General features: G+C 68.1%; 1 protein-coding gene across 1 annotated transcript; it reads left to right on the top strand.

The window, feature by feature from the left end:
* The first annotated feature begins 5324 nt into the window (after positions 1–5324).
* Positions 5325–14127, top strand: MEX3D (mex-3 RNA binding family member D). Its single transcript, XM_041761166.1, has 5 exons — positions 5325–5418; positions 6102–6253; positions 6752–6876; positions 6931–7280; positions 11947–14127. The coding sequence occupies exons 1-5, from the start codon at positions 5325–5327 to the stop codon at positions 13341–13343; spliced, it is 2118 nt and encodes a 705-aa protein (XP_041617100.1). The 3' UTR covers positions 13344–14127.
* The last annotated feature ends 1157 nt before the right edge of the window (positions 14128–15284 follow it).

Below are 15284 nucleotides of genomic sequence, written 5' to 3'. Positions count from 1 at the left end.
CTTTCGGAGCCATGTTGCACCCCACTCCGCTGACCATCCTAGGGTGCCTCACCTGTGCGAGCCTCCCGGGGCCACTGCACGGGTCACCACCAACTTGGCTGTGGAAAACCACACGGGGCTGGTCACCCCCCTCGTTCCCCGGGGCCCAGGGAGGCCTGCTCCTGCCCCCCCACCGCCTTCCGGGGCTCGCGGCCCCTCCTCCGTCCTCACCGCCAGCAGCGTGGGGTCTGCCCGTCTCTGGGAGGCCCCCCGGGGACCCAGGGTCACCCCCGCCCCAGGGCCTTGACCAGGTTCCTCTGCTGCAGGAGGTGACGCGTCCCAGCTCCCAGGACCAGGACTGGGACGTCTGTAGGGGACTCCATGGCCATTACCCCGAAGGTTCCTTGTGTCTCCTGGCAGCGCGCAGCCGGCGTGGCCTGGCCCTGCAGCCTCAGCCTTGAGCATCTCTGTTACCTCCAGGCCCCCCCAGGCCCCGCCCCCCCCCGCCTCCCGTGCTGCCCCCTCAAGCGGAGTGAGCGTGAGCAGTTGCTACACAAGCTGGGGAACTGGTCGAACTCAGGATCCACGTAGGTCGAGGAGGAAGGGGCCCTACGGGTGACCTGAGGCGGCAACACAGCAAAATAAATTGGGAGTTGGCTGGTCAAAACCTGGCCGGCCGGGCCAGGGCAGAGGGACCAGCTTGCTCAGCTTCTAGAACAGTCCAACGGGACGGCCCCCAGCCACACACGGCTAGTTCCGCTTGATTGGTTACAACTAACTAAACCCCCATTCCCTGCACACCTGGCTGGTGGCCCTTGAGCCACAGCACATGGAGAACATTCCATCGCCCAGTCGGCTCCGCGGCCCAGTACCATTCTAGAACAGGGGCTCCGAGCCTTTGCTGGGGAGGGGCCGCTGAGGCGCTGCCCGTAGGATCAGGCTCTAGCACACGTGTCCACACAGGACGCTTGGCCGCGAGCAGCTGCCCCGAGTCGGTCCCTGAGCCCACGCCGCCCGGGGGGACCCAGACCCAGGAGGCGGCTGTGATTTTTTTTTTCCCAAACGTGATGTTAATGTTCTGTCAACTTGCCAGGCTGCCCCCCACCAGCCCCATAGCTGGTAAGTGTGAGTTCCGGGTGTGCCCGAGGGGGTGTCGGGAGAGGTGAGCATTTATCCGGCAGCGAAGACACGTCCCGTCGACCCGGCCTCAGTCCACCCAGCCGGGGCTGAACGAGCTTCTCTGCCCCTGACCCAGCCGACCGTCCGCTCCTGCCCCTCCGGGCCTGTGGACGCGGCCTGGATCCCACACAGGCCCTCCCGGGCCCCAGCTCGTGACGAGGCCGTGGGCGTCCGGTCCCCTCGGCTCCCTGTGGAGATCTCTCCCTGGATCCCTCTGCCTCAGTTTCCCTGGGAAGCCAGAGTGTGCGACTCCACTTCTGTGAAAGGTCAGGAGAGGCAAATCCACAGGGACAGAAATCGGGTTCGCGGGTGCCAGGGTTAGGGGGTGCGGGTGCTGCCAGCGGGGATGGGGTTTCTTGTTCGGATAATGACAGTGTCCTGACATCCCCAGTCGTGATGACTACACGGATTCTTGAATTTACTAAAAAACCGCTGAACTGTCTGCAAGGGCAAACGTCGATGCGCCATAAACCACATCTCAATTTTATAAGCAAAAGGAGATTTCAGAGTGTCAGGGGACCTGAAGCGTGTGCAGCGACCCCAGCCAGTCAGGAAGGAGGCTGAGGGTCCCCACACGGCCGTGGGGGGGGCAGCAGGCGGCCTGCAGCGCAGACGCACAACTGCTGGCCCGGAATCTCTTTTTAAAAAAAAAGGGAAAAAAAGACAAATCAACTTGGGCTGGGTTCAAGAAACCTGCCACAAGAGACAGCACAGGGCAAGTCGTCTGGGCGAAGTTCCAGAAGAGACAAGGGGTCCCCGGGGCCCACAGCCAGGGGCACAAAAGGCCGCCCGGGGGCCCACCCCCCCCACCCCGGGCCAGCAGAGCTGACCAATCAGTGTGACCCGCAAAGCAGCTGCGTTTTCTGCAACTGCGGTCACACTGGATGTGAACTAACCAGATTTCAAATAAAAACCTGGGGCGGGGGGAAGGCGCGTGTCCTTGCGTGTAAATGATGTGTCTAACAACGCCCCCCCCCCCCAGTTCTCAGAAGGGGAGTCCGCCCCACGCCACACCCTCCTGAGCGACAAGGCTGAAAAGAGGACTGGTCCCCGCAAGGGAGCTTTGTGGCTTATGTTCTCGGGCAATTTTTCCCCTCGACTTCTTACTCTTTCAAACATGCCGTTGGAGGAGGAGGGCACCCCTGCCACCCCAGGGCCGCCCCGCTCCCTGCCACCCCAGGGCCGCCCCGCTCCCTGTCACTGGGCATCCCCCCCCCGCCCTGCCGCCCCAAGGAGCTGGAGCTATTTTTAAAAAAAAAACACATAGTTCAAAACAAAGAGGTCAAATAGCACTAAAACCCCCAGAGCCGACCCTCTGGAGCGGGTTTTGCTGCTTCCTTTTGACATTTTCCTTCGTGCTTTTTATCCTTCTTGCTCCCCGTCCCCAGCCCCAGCCCCCTCCCTGTGCGTTGACGAGCCCATCCTGGAATGTCACACACGTGGACTCCCACCCCGTGGGACCTCCTGTCTCTGGTTCCGTCCCTGAGCATCGTGGGCTTCGGGTCCATCCCCGGGGCGGGGCAGGGGGTGCCGCGCTCCTGCTCATGTGGCCCAGGGACATGCCCGTGTGCAGGGGACACGCTGTGTGTACCCGCTCACCCGCGGATGGACACTTGGGCCGTGTGTCCCGCCCGGCTGCCGTGAACACTGAAGATGGTTCTCAGTTCCCGGTGCAGGCGGGGGGAGCCGCTGGGCGTGCTGTCCTGGCACCCTGCCTCCCCGGGACTTTGTCGCCAGCGCCAGGCAGCTCCAGCGGGGGGTGCTGGTGAGGAGTCCTTCCCGGGTTCCCTTACGTCGTGATGACTTGAGTCGGTAAAAGTACAGAGAAGGTAAAGCTGACTTTACAGTTTTTAAAACCTAAAAACAAATATTTTGGGGGACACCTGGGTGGCTCTGCAGTTCAGCGTCTGCCTTCGGCTCAGGGCATGACCCCGGGGTCCCGGGATTGAGTCCCACATCGGGCTCCCCACAGGGAGTCTGCTTCTCCCTCTGACTGTGTCTCTGCCTCTTTCTCTCTATATATATCATGAATAAATAAAATCTTTTTTAGAAAAAGAATAAATAAAATCTTTAATGAAAATGTATTTTTTCTTATCGTGGAAGGGTCTGAAGCGCTGACCAGTGAAGCCCGAGCGCCGGCACCGGTGTCACGGAGGCCGCTGGGGGCCCAGGCCACCTCCCAGGGCCGCCCCTGCGCTTCCGTGGGATCCCGACGCAGCCGGAGCTGCAGGAGCCCTGCAACGGCCGTGCGCCCTGCCCCTACCCGCGGGCTGGCACGAGGGGTAAGCGGCCTCGACCTGGGGACGGGCACCCGGGGCATCTCCCCGAAGACACTCCAGGTGTCCAGCCTGGGGAGGTACTGTGCGCTGCCCTGTGTCCCCCAAAAAGACTCTCCTTGTCCCAACCGCTAAATCTGTGGGTGGGATCTTACTTGGACACAGCGTGTCATTAGTGCCTACAGGTGTCATTAGTGAAGGCGAGGCCACGGGGGAGCGGGGTGGCCCTGAATCCACTGCTGCGGCCCTCACGAGCCATGTACACACAAACGCACATGGAGAAGCCGCCTGATTCGGGAGACAGATTGGGGTGACGCGTCCACATCCGGGGGCGCCGAGGACAGCCAGCCACGCAGGGCTGGAGAGGCAGGGAGGACCCTCCCTGGAGCCTTCGGGGAGCCCACGGTCCTCCACACCTTGACCTAGGACTTCTGGGCCCTTGACACAACACACTGGTGCTCGAAGCCACGGGGTCTGTGGTCACCCGCTCAGAGCACAGGAAAGAGCAGGAAGGCGGGAGGCGCTGGTGGCTGCGGGGGTCACGGAGCAGAGGCCGCGGCGGCGCTGGGGAGGCTGGCGGACAGGCTGGGGGCCCAGGACACCCCCGCAGACTGGCGCCCGGCTTGCCCCGCCTCCCGCGGCCCACCCCTCGCTCCACGCAGGTGCCACCTCCTGTCTCCTACACTCTCCAGCGTGCACGCCGCGTGCAGGGCTGCGGCTTGCACGTCGAACAGGAGGGATTTATCCTTGAAGGTTTTGACAGAGAACGAGCGAGAGCATGAGCCGGGGGGAGCGGCAGGACCCCAGGATCACCGACTCGGCCCTCCAGGCGCCCCTGAACGGACGTCTAAAGTGCACCGGCTCGGGGCCCTTCCTGTCCACTCACACGAACACCCAACAGGTCAGCCTCGCACAGCCCGACCGTGTGGACGTGAAGACCCCGGAGCCCCGGGTCCCCCTCTTCTGACTCATCGGCTCTCACAACAGCGTCCTGAAGTTGCCGGTCGTCTTTGCTCCCGCCGGCGGGCCCCACAGCCCCCCTGCACGCAGCCCAGCCTGCTCCCTCGCGCCCCTTCCCAGGGCCGCACCTGTGTCGCTCACGGCCCCCCGGGTTTTGCTGGGGTGCGTCCCGTGGGATGCCAAGCTGGCTGGTGAGGACCTCGCCGGCCTGCACCGTCCTGATTCTTCGTCCCACTGGACGCAGACCTTGGTGTCAGCCATGGCTTTCCCCTGGATCCTAGGCCTTCCTTTCCTGACCCTCTGGAATGTGGCCCGGAAGCCCTTAGGGGGCCCTTAGGGGGCCCTGGCAGCTCGCATGTCCTCCCAGGACAAGCTGTGGGGTCCGGCTTCCCCCTTCTGTCATTGCTGGACAACTTGCCTCCGATTCCGCCCGTGTCTCTGGGACCCACGGACTGTTCCTCTGGTTTCTCCTTCCTCTCCCAGGTCCCACTCATCTTGCCTGACTTTCTAGATTTCCTCAGCGGGAATCTTCCAACTTCCTGCTGAAGTTAAAGGCCGGCTATTGTGCTACCTCCCAAGCCCTGTCCTTGCCTGTCCTCCGTCACCTTCCGGTTGGCTGAATGCCTGTGGTGTGAGCAGAGTCCCCACGGCCCCCAGGGTACCCTGGTGTCTCCAGGCAGCGGCCAGGAGCTGTGGCAGGTTCCCCCACGCCACTCTGTTGTTTCTCCCCCATCAGTAGACACCGTGTCCCCTCCCAAGCCCCCCAGGGGGACACGTGTCTCTGGCCCAGAGCAGAAACTGGGAAGCAGAGAGGCAGGGGAGAGGGCATGAGCCACCCTGCACCCTGCTCGTCTGGAGACCTCTCCACTGGGATTGCAATGGCCACTTGGACACAGGGTGCCTGCAGGTGTCATTAGTGAAGGTGATGCCATGGGGGAGCAGGGTGGCCCTGAATCCGCTGCTGCGGCCTTCACGAGCTGTGTACACAGCCGCAGCCCTGTGGCTTGCCTTAAGGAACATAAACGTGGGTGCATAACCCCCGAAAGTGCATCCCGGGTCAGGCATGCACGCCAGTCTGTTTTCCACCTGTCACTGCCATACTGTCTCCTGTGGTCTCTTTCCGATGTCTCCCCAGCCCCCCACCCCCTTCTGTCCTACCCTCCCCCTCCTCCAGCTCAGCAGAAGGGCCACCCACCTGCTCCTCTGGGCTGGGTGGGGGCCAGGAAGGAGCATCAGCTCAGGCCAAGACCTGGTCCCGACATGGCCACGGGGGCAGTGCTGGTGGGGAGGGGGCCTGTGGCCTGGACGCGTCCTGCTGGGCCTGGGGCACCAGTGGACAGTTCTGTGGGTCAGACGGGGACAAGGCCTGTGGCTGGGGGATAAGGAGCTGGAGCTTGGCGCTTCCTGGGTGCCTCCAGGTCCTCCGGGAGCTTGGCCCCATGGGGATGGGTGTAGGCCCAGTTCTGGCGAAGTGATTCACACTCGTGCGTGTTCAGGGGCACAAGAGAGAAGCGGGACCCCGAGGGGGGCCCTCGGCGGGAGGCGGCCTGGGCGGCCAGGAAGGACAACTTGGGGCGGGAGGGGCCCTCCTCGGAGGCACCTGCCGGGAAGTCTGGGGGTGGCGGCGACCCGGGGTGAGGGAGGCGGTGGGCGGGGGGGGGGGCTGCCCGCTCCCGCTGCCACCTCCGGCCCGGGGTGTCCCCCCAGCTCGACGGCAGGGCAGGCCCCCGGCCGGGGTCGGCGGGGCTCGGGCGGATGCTCGCAGCCCGGGGTCGTGCAGGGGCCGCGGGGGCCCGGGAAGCGCCGCCGCCCACGTGGCCGCCGCTCGGGCCCCGCCGCCCCCCCGCGGGCGCCCCCGGGTCAGGGCGCGCGGGCCGCGGGGGGGCGAGGCGGGCGGGGGCGGGGGCGGGGGCGGGGCCCGCGGGCTCCCACCTGGGCCCCGCCCCGCCCCACGTGACCGCGCCCCGCCCCGCGCGCCTGCGCCCTGCCGACGCCCCATTGTTGGCCGCGCGCGCGTCACGGGGCGGGGCGGGGCGGGGCGGGGGGAGGGCGGCGGGCGGCGCGCGGGAGGGAAGCAGCGTCCGCGCCGCCGCCGCCGCCGCCGCCGCCGCCGAGCCCGCCGCCGAGCAGCAGAGGAGTCGCGCCGCCGCCCCCGCCGCCGCCGCCGCCGCCGCCCGCGGCCCGAGCAGCCCCGCCGCCGCCGCCGCCCGCCCCGCCGCTGGATGCCGGCGGCCGGCGGCCCAGCTCTCAGAGGCGGAGCGCGGCGGCGCGGGCGGCGGCGGCGGCGGCGCGGGCGGCCGGCGGGCGAGAGGCGGGGGCGCGGGCCCGAGCGCTAGCGCCGCCATGCCCGGCTCCAGCGGCCAGCCCGACGGCGGCGGCGACCCCAGCCCGCGCCCGCCCCCGCCCCGCCCCCGCCGCCGCCCGCGGGCCCCGAGGAGGCCGCGCCCGCCGCCCGCCCCGCCGCGCTGCGCCTGGCGCTGGAGCAGCTCTCGGGGCTGGGGCTGGGGCTGGGGCTGCGCGGCGCGGGCGGCGCGGACGACGGGGGCGCGGGCGGCGGGGACGGCGCGGGCGGCGCGGACGGGGCGGCGGAGCCCGCGCCCCCCGACGGCCGGGAGGTGGCGGCGCCCGCGGGGCCCGAGGCCGCGGCGCCCGACCCGCTGGCGCTGCTGGACCCCGGCGGGAGCCCGCCGCCGCCGCCGCCGCCGCCGCCGCCCCGGCCGCCGCCCGACGTGTTCGCCGGCTTCGCGCCCCACCCCGCGGCCCTGGGCGCGCCGGGCCTGCTGGCCGAGATGAGCGCGATCGGCAGCCGCAAGAAGAGCGTGAACATGACCGAGTGCGTGCCCGTGCCCAGCTCCGAGCACGTCGCCGAGATCGTGGGCCGCCAGGGTGAGTGGCCGCGGCCGGGCGCCGCCCCCGCCCCCGCCCCCGCCCGCCCGGGCCCCGCGGCCGCCGAGCGCCTTTGTCCCGCGCGGCCGGCCCGAAAGTCGGGCGCCCCCGCCCCCGCCCCCGCGCCCCCGGGGCTCCGAACCCCGGGGGGGGCGCCCCGCACCCAGGCGGGGCTCGCGGGGCGGCAGAGAAGTTTGCTGCCCCGAGGGCGCTGGTCCCCACTTGCAGGCCCTGCCGGCGGCGGGGGGCGGCGGGGGGCGGCGGGGCGCGGGCCCAGGGGGTCCCCTCCCGCCCGCAGTTGGGGCCGCGCTGGAGGACCCGCCGCACGAGCCTGCTGAGGGCCGGGCTGCGGGGCCTGCCCGGGGGCGCCGGGCCGCGGGCCCGGGCTGGGGGTCCCGGCAGCAGCATCGTCGGACGGTCCCTGTGGCCGCCCCATTGTTCTCTTTGTTAGAGAGCCAGCCTGAGACTCGCAGGGTGACATCAGGCCGGCCGCCGCTCATTGGCCCTGGAGCCGGAGCCGCGGGGCGGGCGGGCAGGAGGGGGGTGGGCACAGCTCCTCCGGACACACGCCCACCCCCTACAGCCGGCGGCCCCAGCCCCCCTTCCCCCTGCCCTCTGCCCGCACCTTTCTGTCCACCACTCCCTGCTCCTCGCCGGGTTCTAGAACCTGGGGTGGGGACTGGGCGGGGCTTGAGGTGGAGCTGCAGGACTCCCGGGCTGGCCTTCGGGCTGGGCTCGGCTCGGGCTGGCCTTGGGGCTCGTAACAGGGGCCGGAGACCCGGTGGGGCGGGCTTGAATTGCAAGGTGGCTTGTCACCCCTGCCGCCGGGGGTCAGAGCACCACAGGGATGCTCCGGGCACTGGCCTCTCGGAGTTCTGGGTGGGAGGGGTGGTTGGCCAGTGAGTCCTGGGGCTTTGGGTGAAGGTGCAGCCAATCACGGGCCCTCCCCACATCTGGACAGCAGGAGGAGCAGGTGTGGTGCTGGGCTGAGGGACCAGGAGTTGGGAGCAGTGCCGGGGACAGGTGGTTCCCTGGGCCCTGTCGGCTGCCTCCCATGAGCAGGACTCCAGGCCCGACCGCCCCGTCCACCCCCTGCCCCAGTCTCCCTTATCTGCTGCAGGACGTGTGACAGGCCTGCTGCCACGTGCTGAAGGTCCAGAAGCCAGTGGCAGGGTGGGGGTGGGGGGACAACAGACGCGGGAACCGGCCTGGGGGCTGTTGCCCAAAGTCACAAGGCTGATCCGCAGGCTGCTGGGGCGCGGAGCACGAGGGCGTGTTCCCTGCGAGTGCGTGTGTTCTGGAACCCCGGGAGGGCCCTCCAGAGAGGCTGAGTCCACCCCAGTGGTGGCGGCAGTCGAGCAGAGGACGTCCGAACCCGTGCCTTTGGTTGTGCAGGAGCACGCTTGGGGCGCCCCGACCTGCGGGGTGTGCCCTTCACCACCTGTTTATCAGGTGCCGGCCTGGGGTCTTGCTGCTGGCAGACAGCAAGGCCGGCTCCGGGGGTGCAGACTGGGCTGGCCCTGTGACCCCAGGCAGGGGAGATCTCTCTGTGACGGGTTGGTGGGGACAGCACCTCCCTCCGGTGCTTTGTGAGGATTCTCAAGAGGGTTCTAATCCCAGCGGCAGCTGGTAGGAGGTGGGGTGCAGGGTCCCGGGGAGGGTGCCAGGACGGGGCCTTCCAGGAGCACCTCTGGGACCTTCTGTGGCTCCCATCTTCTCTTCTGTGCCCCGATCCTGACCCCCGCCGTCACCCATCCACTCTCCACCTTGGGGGCTTCCAGCCTGTCCCTGCACCAGTGCGGGGCCACAGCTGCTCGGAACGCCGCCTCCTGCCCAACCCCAGGTGCGGGCTCCATCCCCCGGAGGGGGCCAGAGTCCCCGACCTGTGGTCTCCCCTTTCCCGGACACTTTACCTGCCGTTCTCTGAGCTGTTTTTTCCATCCCACAGCAGGTCTGCGCAGCCCCTGGGGACGGGGCAGGTGGTTACCACCCCCGAGAGTGCCCTCCTCCCTGAGGCTGGGTGGCCCAGAGGTGCCCTGCGTGGGAGCCTCGGCCTGCCCCGCCTCGCTGAGCCTCCAGATCCCCCCGAGAGGACCCTCTGTAGCTTCTGGTCACGGGAGGGGCCGAGGCTGGGTCAGCAGGGCTGCGATTCGAACCTTAGTGCCCTGGCTCTGTCTGAGGGAACGGGCGTGGCCCCGGAGAGGACTTGTGCCCTCCGAAGCTGCAGGGTGGGGGTGCCGGCCCCCTTTTACAGACAGGAGAAGGGAGACTCCGAAGGGAGTCAGCAAATGTCACCTGGGAGGCTGGTGCCTGCTTGCCCCGCGTGTGACCTTGGCTCCCGTCAGCGTGCACCCCCACTGGGCGTCCCTGGGGGCCCCCTGCCTGCTGAGTGGGTGAAGGGCGGCCGTCCCCCGGGCCCCTCTGTCTGCTGCTGTGGCCAGGGCCCGGGCCCCTCTGTCTGCTGCTGTGGCCAGGGCCCGGGGCTCAGCCTGGCCCCCCTCAGCTCGGGGACGCCCGCTTTGCTCACCGCTCTCCCCCGCTAACCCCTCCCCTGCAGGCCTGGCGGCTGGTGGTGGGGCCCAGAAAGAAAGGGGTTCCCTGGGCCCGGGTTGGGGGTTCCCTGTGTTGGCAGCCGCCGACCTTCCCGCATTGGTGGGGGTCTCCGAGCCTGTTAGAGGGATGAGCCCGCTGCCCCCGCGGAGCCACCCTGCCGTGATGCGGCCCAGCCTGCCTGGGCCCTGCTCTGGGGACAGCACCCCACTGGGTTGGGCAGGGGCATCCCGAGGTCTGTCCCAGCCCCGTCCTGCTTCCAGGGCTCCGCCCACCCTTCACTCGGCCAGGAGCCCTCCCCTGACCCACGTCCTTCCAAGGGTGAGGCTTGTCCCCTCACGACTTCCAGTGCTGGTTGATCAGCGAAGCCTGTGGTGACCGTGGGGTCCCTGGGGGCAGCGCCTGAATTCCTGAAGCATGCGGGGGTTGGGACCCCAGAATGAGGGCATGTGAGCAGGCTCAGGTTCTGAGTGGGGACCCGCCACCCCTGTGTGAGGGAGGTGGACGTTGCTGGGCGGTCACCCCGCTCCCGGGCACACCCGCTCGAGTCGCGTCCTGGTGGCCCAGGAGTCGGCCTCGGCCGGCAAGCAGCCCCCCGCGCCCCCCAGGGGCCTGGCCCCGCCGTCACCCGTAGCCCCGACTCCCCAGATCCGCGTCCCACCACCCTCTCTAGCTGCCACCTCTTAGGGCCGTGGCGCGGGTGGGGCTTGGCGCCGTGGGTGTCCCGCCGAGTGCGCCCAGCGAATGCGTCCCCTCTGCCCCGCGGGCTCCATCCGGGGCTCCGGGACCGCGAACAGGGCTGCCCTCCGGCTGTGCCAGGGCGCCCTCGCGGTGGGTTTCCCTGTGCCCTGTGGCCTGGCCCCACCTGCCCGCCCCCGCGGGGCCTGGGACTCCTCACGTGGGGTTGTGATCCCCTGGCTGGGAGCCTCGTGGCGGCAGGCACCTGCCCGGGGTGCAGGGTCTGGGCCCTTCTCCGGGCGAGGAAGCAGAGCACGGGACCGGCCGTCGGGAGGCCAGCGTCCTCCAGCGCACTGACCCTCACGGCCCGCCGGCCTCGGGGAGCTGGAGGGTCCAATGGGAGCAGCTGAGGGGCCCTGCTGTAGTCCCTGTGGGCTTCCTGGAGGAGGGGGCACTGGGCAGTGACCTGATGGACACTTGCAGATGGCAAAGGTTGTACAGGGGACCGTGAGGCTGGGGCAGGGGGAGATGCTAGTGAGGCCATGGGGGCCAGTGGCCCAGGACCCCGGAGAGGGGATGGGGGTGCTGTGCCCGGGCTCTGGGTGAGGCTGCCCCCCGGCCGCCCCTGACTGTGTGTTGTCCTTGGGAGAAGTCAGCAGCGCTGTTGTCTCGGTGCCAGCCTCTCTTGCCGCCGTGGCCCCGTGTGCCTCTGGCCTCGGGAGGGGGGTCTGCTGGACTCCTGGGCCCCGACTCATGGTGGCACAAAAGGCCCTGGGGTGGGGGTATGAGACACCTACAGGCGCCCCCACCAAACACCCTGCGTCTTGCCCGCCCGTGCAGATCCCCCTGGGCCGTTGGAGGTGCCCTGTGCAGGGTGCGGGGGGCCCGGGCCCCCGTGGGCTGGGGAGGCCCGCTGGTCAGGAGAGAATCCTAGGTGGATGCTGCAGTCCCGGGCTGCCCCACCGCTGCACGGGGGGTGCTGTTGAGGGCTCTGCAGACCATCCGTGTCCCTGGGCTGCCGGTGGCTCCTTGCTCACAGGGTGGTCTGTCTTCTCCGTGGCTTCATGTCCTTCCTCTTCTAAGGGACACCTGTCGTGGCTTCAGGGCCACCTCACTGCAGTACTGCCTCGTGTTCCCTAATTACACCTGTAGGGTGTGTCCCAGTAAGGTCCTGTTCACAAGGACCCGGTGGACATGAATTTTGGGAGACGCTGTTTAACCCACAAGGTTAAACGTGCCTTGCAACGTGCGACACGTCAAGCCTGGGACCAGAGGGGACACGGAGAGATGTGTGTCTGAGGATACAGCCCCGAGTGGGTGCGCAGAGCGGTGGGGGCTCCCAGCCCCCCTCGCCGGCTGGCCCTGCAGCTGCCCCCCGGGAAGGGCTGTCCTGGGGAGGGTCCCCGTCCTCACAGTGTCTCCCCCCTGCCTCCTCCAGGGTGCAAGATCAAGGCTCTGCGCGCTAAGACAAACACGTACATCAAGACGCCCGTGCGTGGGGAGGAGCCAGTCTTCATCGTGACCGGCCGCAAGGAGGACGTGGAGATGGCCAAGCGTGAGATCCTGTCCGCCGCCGAGCACTTCTCCGTGATCCGCGCCACGCGCAGCAAGGCCGGCGGGCTGCCCGGTGCCGCGCAGGGTCCGCCCAACCTGCCGGGCCAGACCACCATCCAGGTGCGCGTGCCCTACCGCGTGGTGGGGCTGGTGGTGGGGCCCAAGGGCGCCACCATCAAGCGCATCCAGCAGCGGACACACACGTACATCGTGACGCCGGGGCGCGACAAGGAGCCGGTGTTCGCCGTGACGGGCATGCCCGAGAACGTGGACCGGGCGCGCGAGGAGATCGAGGCGCACATCACGCTGCGCACGGGCGCCTTCACCGACGCGGGCCCCGACAGTGACTTCCACGCCAACGGCACCGACGTCTGCCTGGACCTGCTCGGGACGGCCGCTGGCCTCTGGGCCAAGGCCCCCAACCCCGGGCGGCGGCCCCCCGCGCCCACTGCCAGCCTCCGCGGGGACCCGGCCCTGGGGGCTCCCGGGGGCCCCGAGGCCTTCTACGCGGGGGGCCGCGGGGGGCCGCCAGTGCCCGAGGCCGGCCCCACCAGCCCCTACGGAGGCAGCAGCTCGGGCAACGGGGGCTTCACGTTCGGTGGCGACGGCCCGGGGGCCCCGGCGGGGCCGCCTGCCCCCGAGGACTGTGACTTCGGCTTCGACTTCCTGGCGCTGGACCTGACCGTGCCCGCCGCCGCCACCATCTGGGCCCCGTTCGAGCGCGCGGCGCCGCTGCCGGCCTTCGGCGGCTGCTCGGCGGTCAACGGGGCCCCCGCGCCGCCCGCCCCGGGCGCCCGGCGCAGCAGCGGGACCGGCTCGCCGCGCCACTCGCCCACACTGCCCGAGCCCGGCGGCCTGGCCCTGGAGCTGCCGCTGGCCCGCCGCGCCGGCCCCCCCGACCCAGTGGGCGCCCTGGCCTGGCGGCCCACGCAGGGCACCCTCGCCTCCTTCCCCGGCGCCGGCTTCTCCGCGGCCGCCCCGCCGTGCGCCCCCCTGGACCCCGGGGCCTCTGAGGGCGGCCGCAAGCCCCCGCCGGCCGCGTCCTCGTCGTCGTCCTCGTCGTCGTCCTCGTCGTCGGCCGCGCCGCCCCCGGCCGCCCCCGGCCCGGCCCTGGCGCGCGAGTGCGTGGTGTGCGCCGAGGGCGAGGCGATGGCCGCGCTGGTGCCCTGCGGCCACAACCTCTTCTGCATGGACTGCGCCGTCCGCATCTGCGGCAAGAGCGAGCCCGAGTGCCCGGCCTGCCGCACGCCCGCCACCCAGGCCATTCATATCTTTTCCTAGCGGGGGGCGGGGGCGGGGGGCCGGGGCGGGGGGCGGCGGGGCGAGCCTTCGCAGACGAGCTTTAACTCGGCCCCAGGCGTGGAGACGGCTGCCCGACGGCATCTCAGTTCCTAACAAATAAACAGTATTGAGTCGACAGGTTAAAATAAACCAGAGAGAAAAGGTCTGCTTGCACTTTTTATTTAAGACTCCCCGCCCCCCAGGGTGATCTTTTTAAGGAAAAAAAAAAAAGATATATATATATACACACACACATATATATATATGATTTTTACAACTCTCGCTAGTCCTTTGGGACTCGGATTTCTGACTTGACAGTGCTGGCTCCGGACACCGCCGCAGCCTCTGCGAACCCCCCCCGAGGAGCCCTCTTGGGGTCCACCGGTTGCCCTTTTGTACGTCCGCGGGGGACAGGCTGGAGGGGGCGGGGTGGGGGGCGGGGGGGCCCAACCAGATATTTCTAACTTTTTGTTTTTAATTATTAATCCCCTTCTGCTGTGGTTTCTGTTGTCAGTTTTTAAATTTTTTTAAATTGTGTTTTTTTTAAACTTTTACTTTTTACCTCTTGTGTATATGTAGGGAATTTATAGGGAAATATGTACTTTATGAAATAAATTTTAAGAACTAAAATATATTTTATTTTAAATAAAGTAACGGACCTTTAATCTTACACAGCTAAATTACTGATTATATATTTGCTGAGCTGACTTAAGGGTTCAGAAAATTGTATCAAGAGTTTTATTTTTTGACTTCAAAGCCTTCTTAATAAAGTCTTTTTACTACATGTGAGCCCTTGGCGTGGTGTGGGGTGGGTGGGCGTGGGAGGGGGAGGATCAGGGGAGGGGAGCTCGGATCCACCCCCGTGCCCCTTAGGCTTCCAGAAGGGATTCGGACTGAGGATGAGGGTGTTGGGTCCGGAGGGGAGGTGGTGCAGCCAGGCCCCCCGTTTCCTGGGGCTTGGGCCCCCTGACGCTCCCAGCCGACGGCCAAGCACAGGGGCAGCTGTGGCCGCTGTGAAGATGGGGTGCCAAGGCTCTGTGCCGTGTGGTGACAGGGACTCCCAGTCTGTGCAGAAGGGGAGACGGGTCTGAGTCCCACCTCCAGGAGGGGTTCGAACACCTGTCCGTCCCCGAAGGACCTCTGAGCGATGACCACACGTGCCACCCCGCCCTCTCCGGGTCTCGGAACAGAGGACGATGCCCATGGGACCGCTAGGCAACTCAGGGCGGGGTTGGCCCAGAGTCCGGAGTGGGACTATGGGTTGGACCGTCTGTAGTCATCGGGTGCCACTGAAGCTCCCAAGGGAGGGAAGAAAGCCCCGGATGCGTGGAGGGTGGGCTGTGAGGCGTGGGACTGCTCCCGAGACAAGCTGGGGAGCCAGGGGCCCGTAGGCTGCTGGCCTGAGTGCGCACGGAGGAGGGGTCTGCACACAGAGCCTGCGAGGAAAGCTAGGAAGGAGCAGCCCGGAGGGCCTCCAGGAGGCGGCGAGGGGCTCAGGGCGCCAGGTGGGTCGGGGTACCAGGAGCGGCGGATGGGCGCCCCACGGCCGTGGTCTCCCGCTGAGTGGCGGCCCCCGGCGGCAGGGCTGGGGGAGTGTGGAACAGCCGCCCACCCGGGGGTCCTGCTCCGGCTGGAGTTTCCCCAGCTCTGGTGAGGGTCGTGGGTGAAGTGGTTAGCAGTGGCCCCAGAACCCGGGAGTGGGCCTTATCCGGAAAAAGGGGTCTTTGCGGATATAACCAAGGATCGCGGGGTGGCTCCTCGTGATTTAGGGCGGGCCCCAGTCTCACGACGAGGGTCCTGATAAGACCATACGGGCCAGGATTCGAGGCCGGAGCAGGGAGAGAAACCGGGCGAAGATGGAGGCAAGTCCAGGGGCGCCGGCGCCCCCGAGCTGGAGAGGCGGGGAGCACCTGCCCCTGGACCAGCCCCCTGGCCGGCGGT

The sequence above is a fragment of the Vulpes lagopus genome, chromosome 7 (genome assembly GCF_018345385.1).
Source record: "Vulpes lagopus strain Blue_001 chromosome 7, ASM1834538v1, whole genome shotgun sequence".
Classification (NCBI taxonomy): domain Eukaryota; kingdom Metazoa; phylum Chordata; class Mammalia; order Carnivora; family Canidae; genus Vulpes; species Vulpes lagopus.
Note: the sequence above shows the minus strand (reverse complement) of the source record. Positions and strands in the feature narration are given on the sequence as shown.

What these genes read in the sequence shown, in the direction of transcription:
- MEX3D (XM_041761166.1), top strand. Translation starts at nt 5,325, where the DNA reads ATGGGGGAGCAGGGTGGCCCTGAATCCGCTGCTGCGGCCTTCACGAGC. An exon ending in CCCCCCGCGGGCGCCCCCGG is followed by an intron (nt 6,254 to 6,751) that starts GTCAGGGCGCGC and finishes GCCCGGCTCCAG; the next exon opens with CGGCCAGCCCGACGGCGGCG. An exon ending in CGAGATCGTGGGCCGCCAGG is followed by an intron (nt 7,281 to 11,946) that starts GTGAGTGGCCGC and finishes TGCCTCCTCCAG; the next exon opens with GGTGCAAGATCAAGGCTCTG.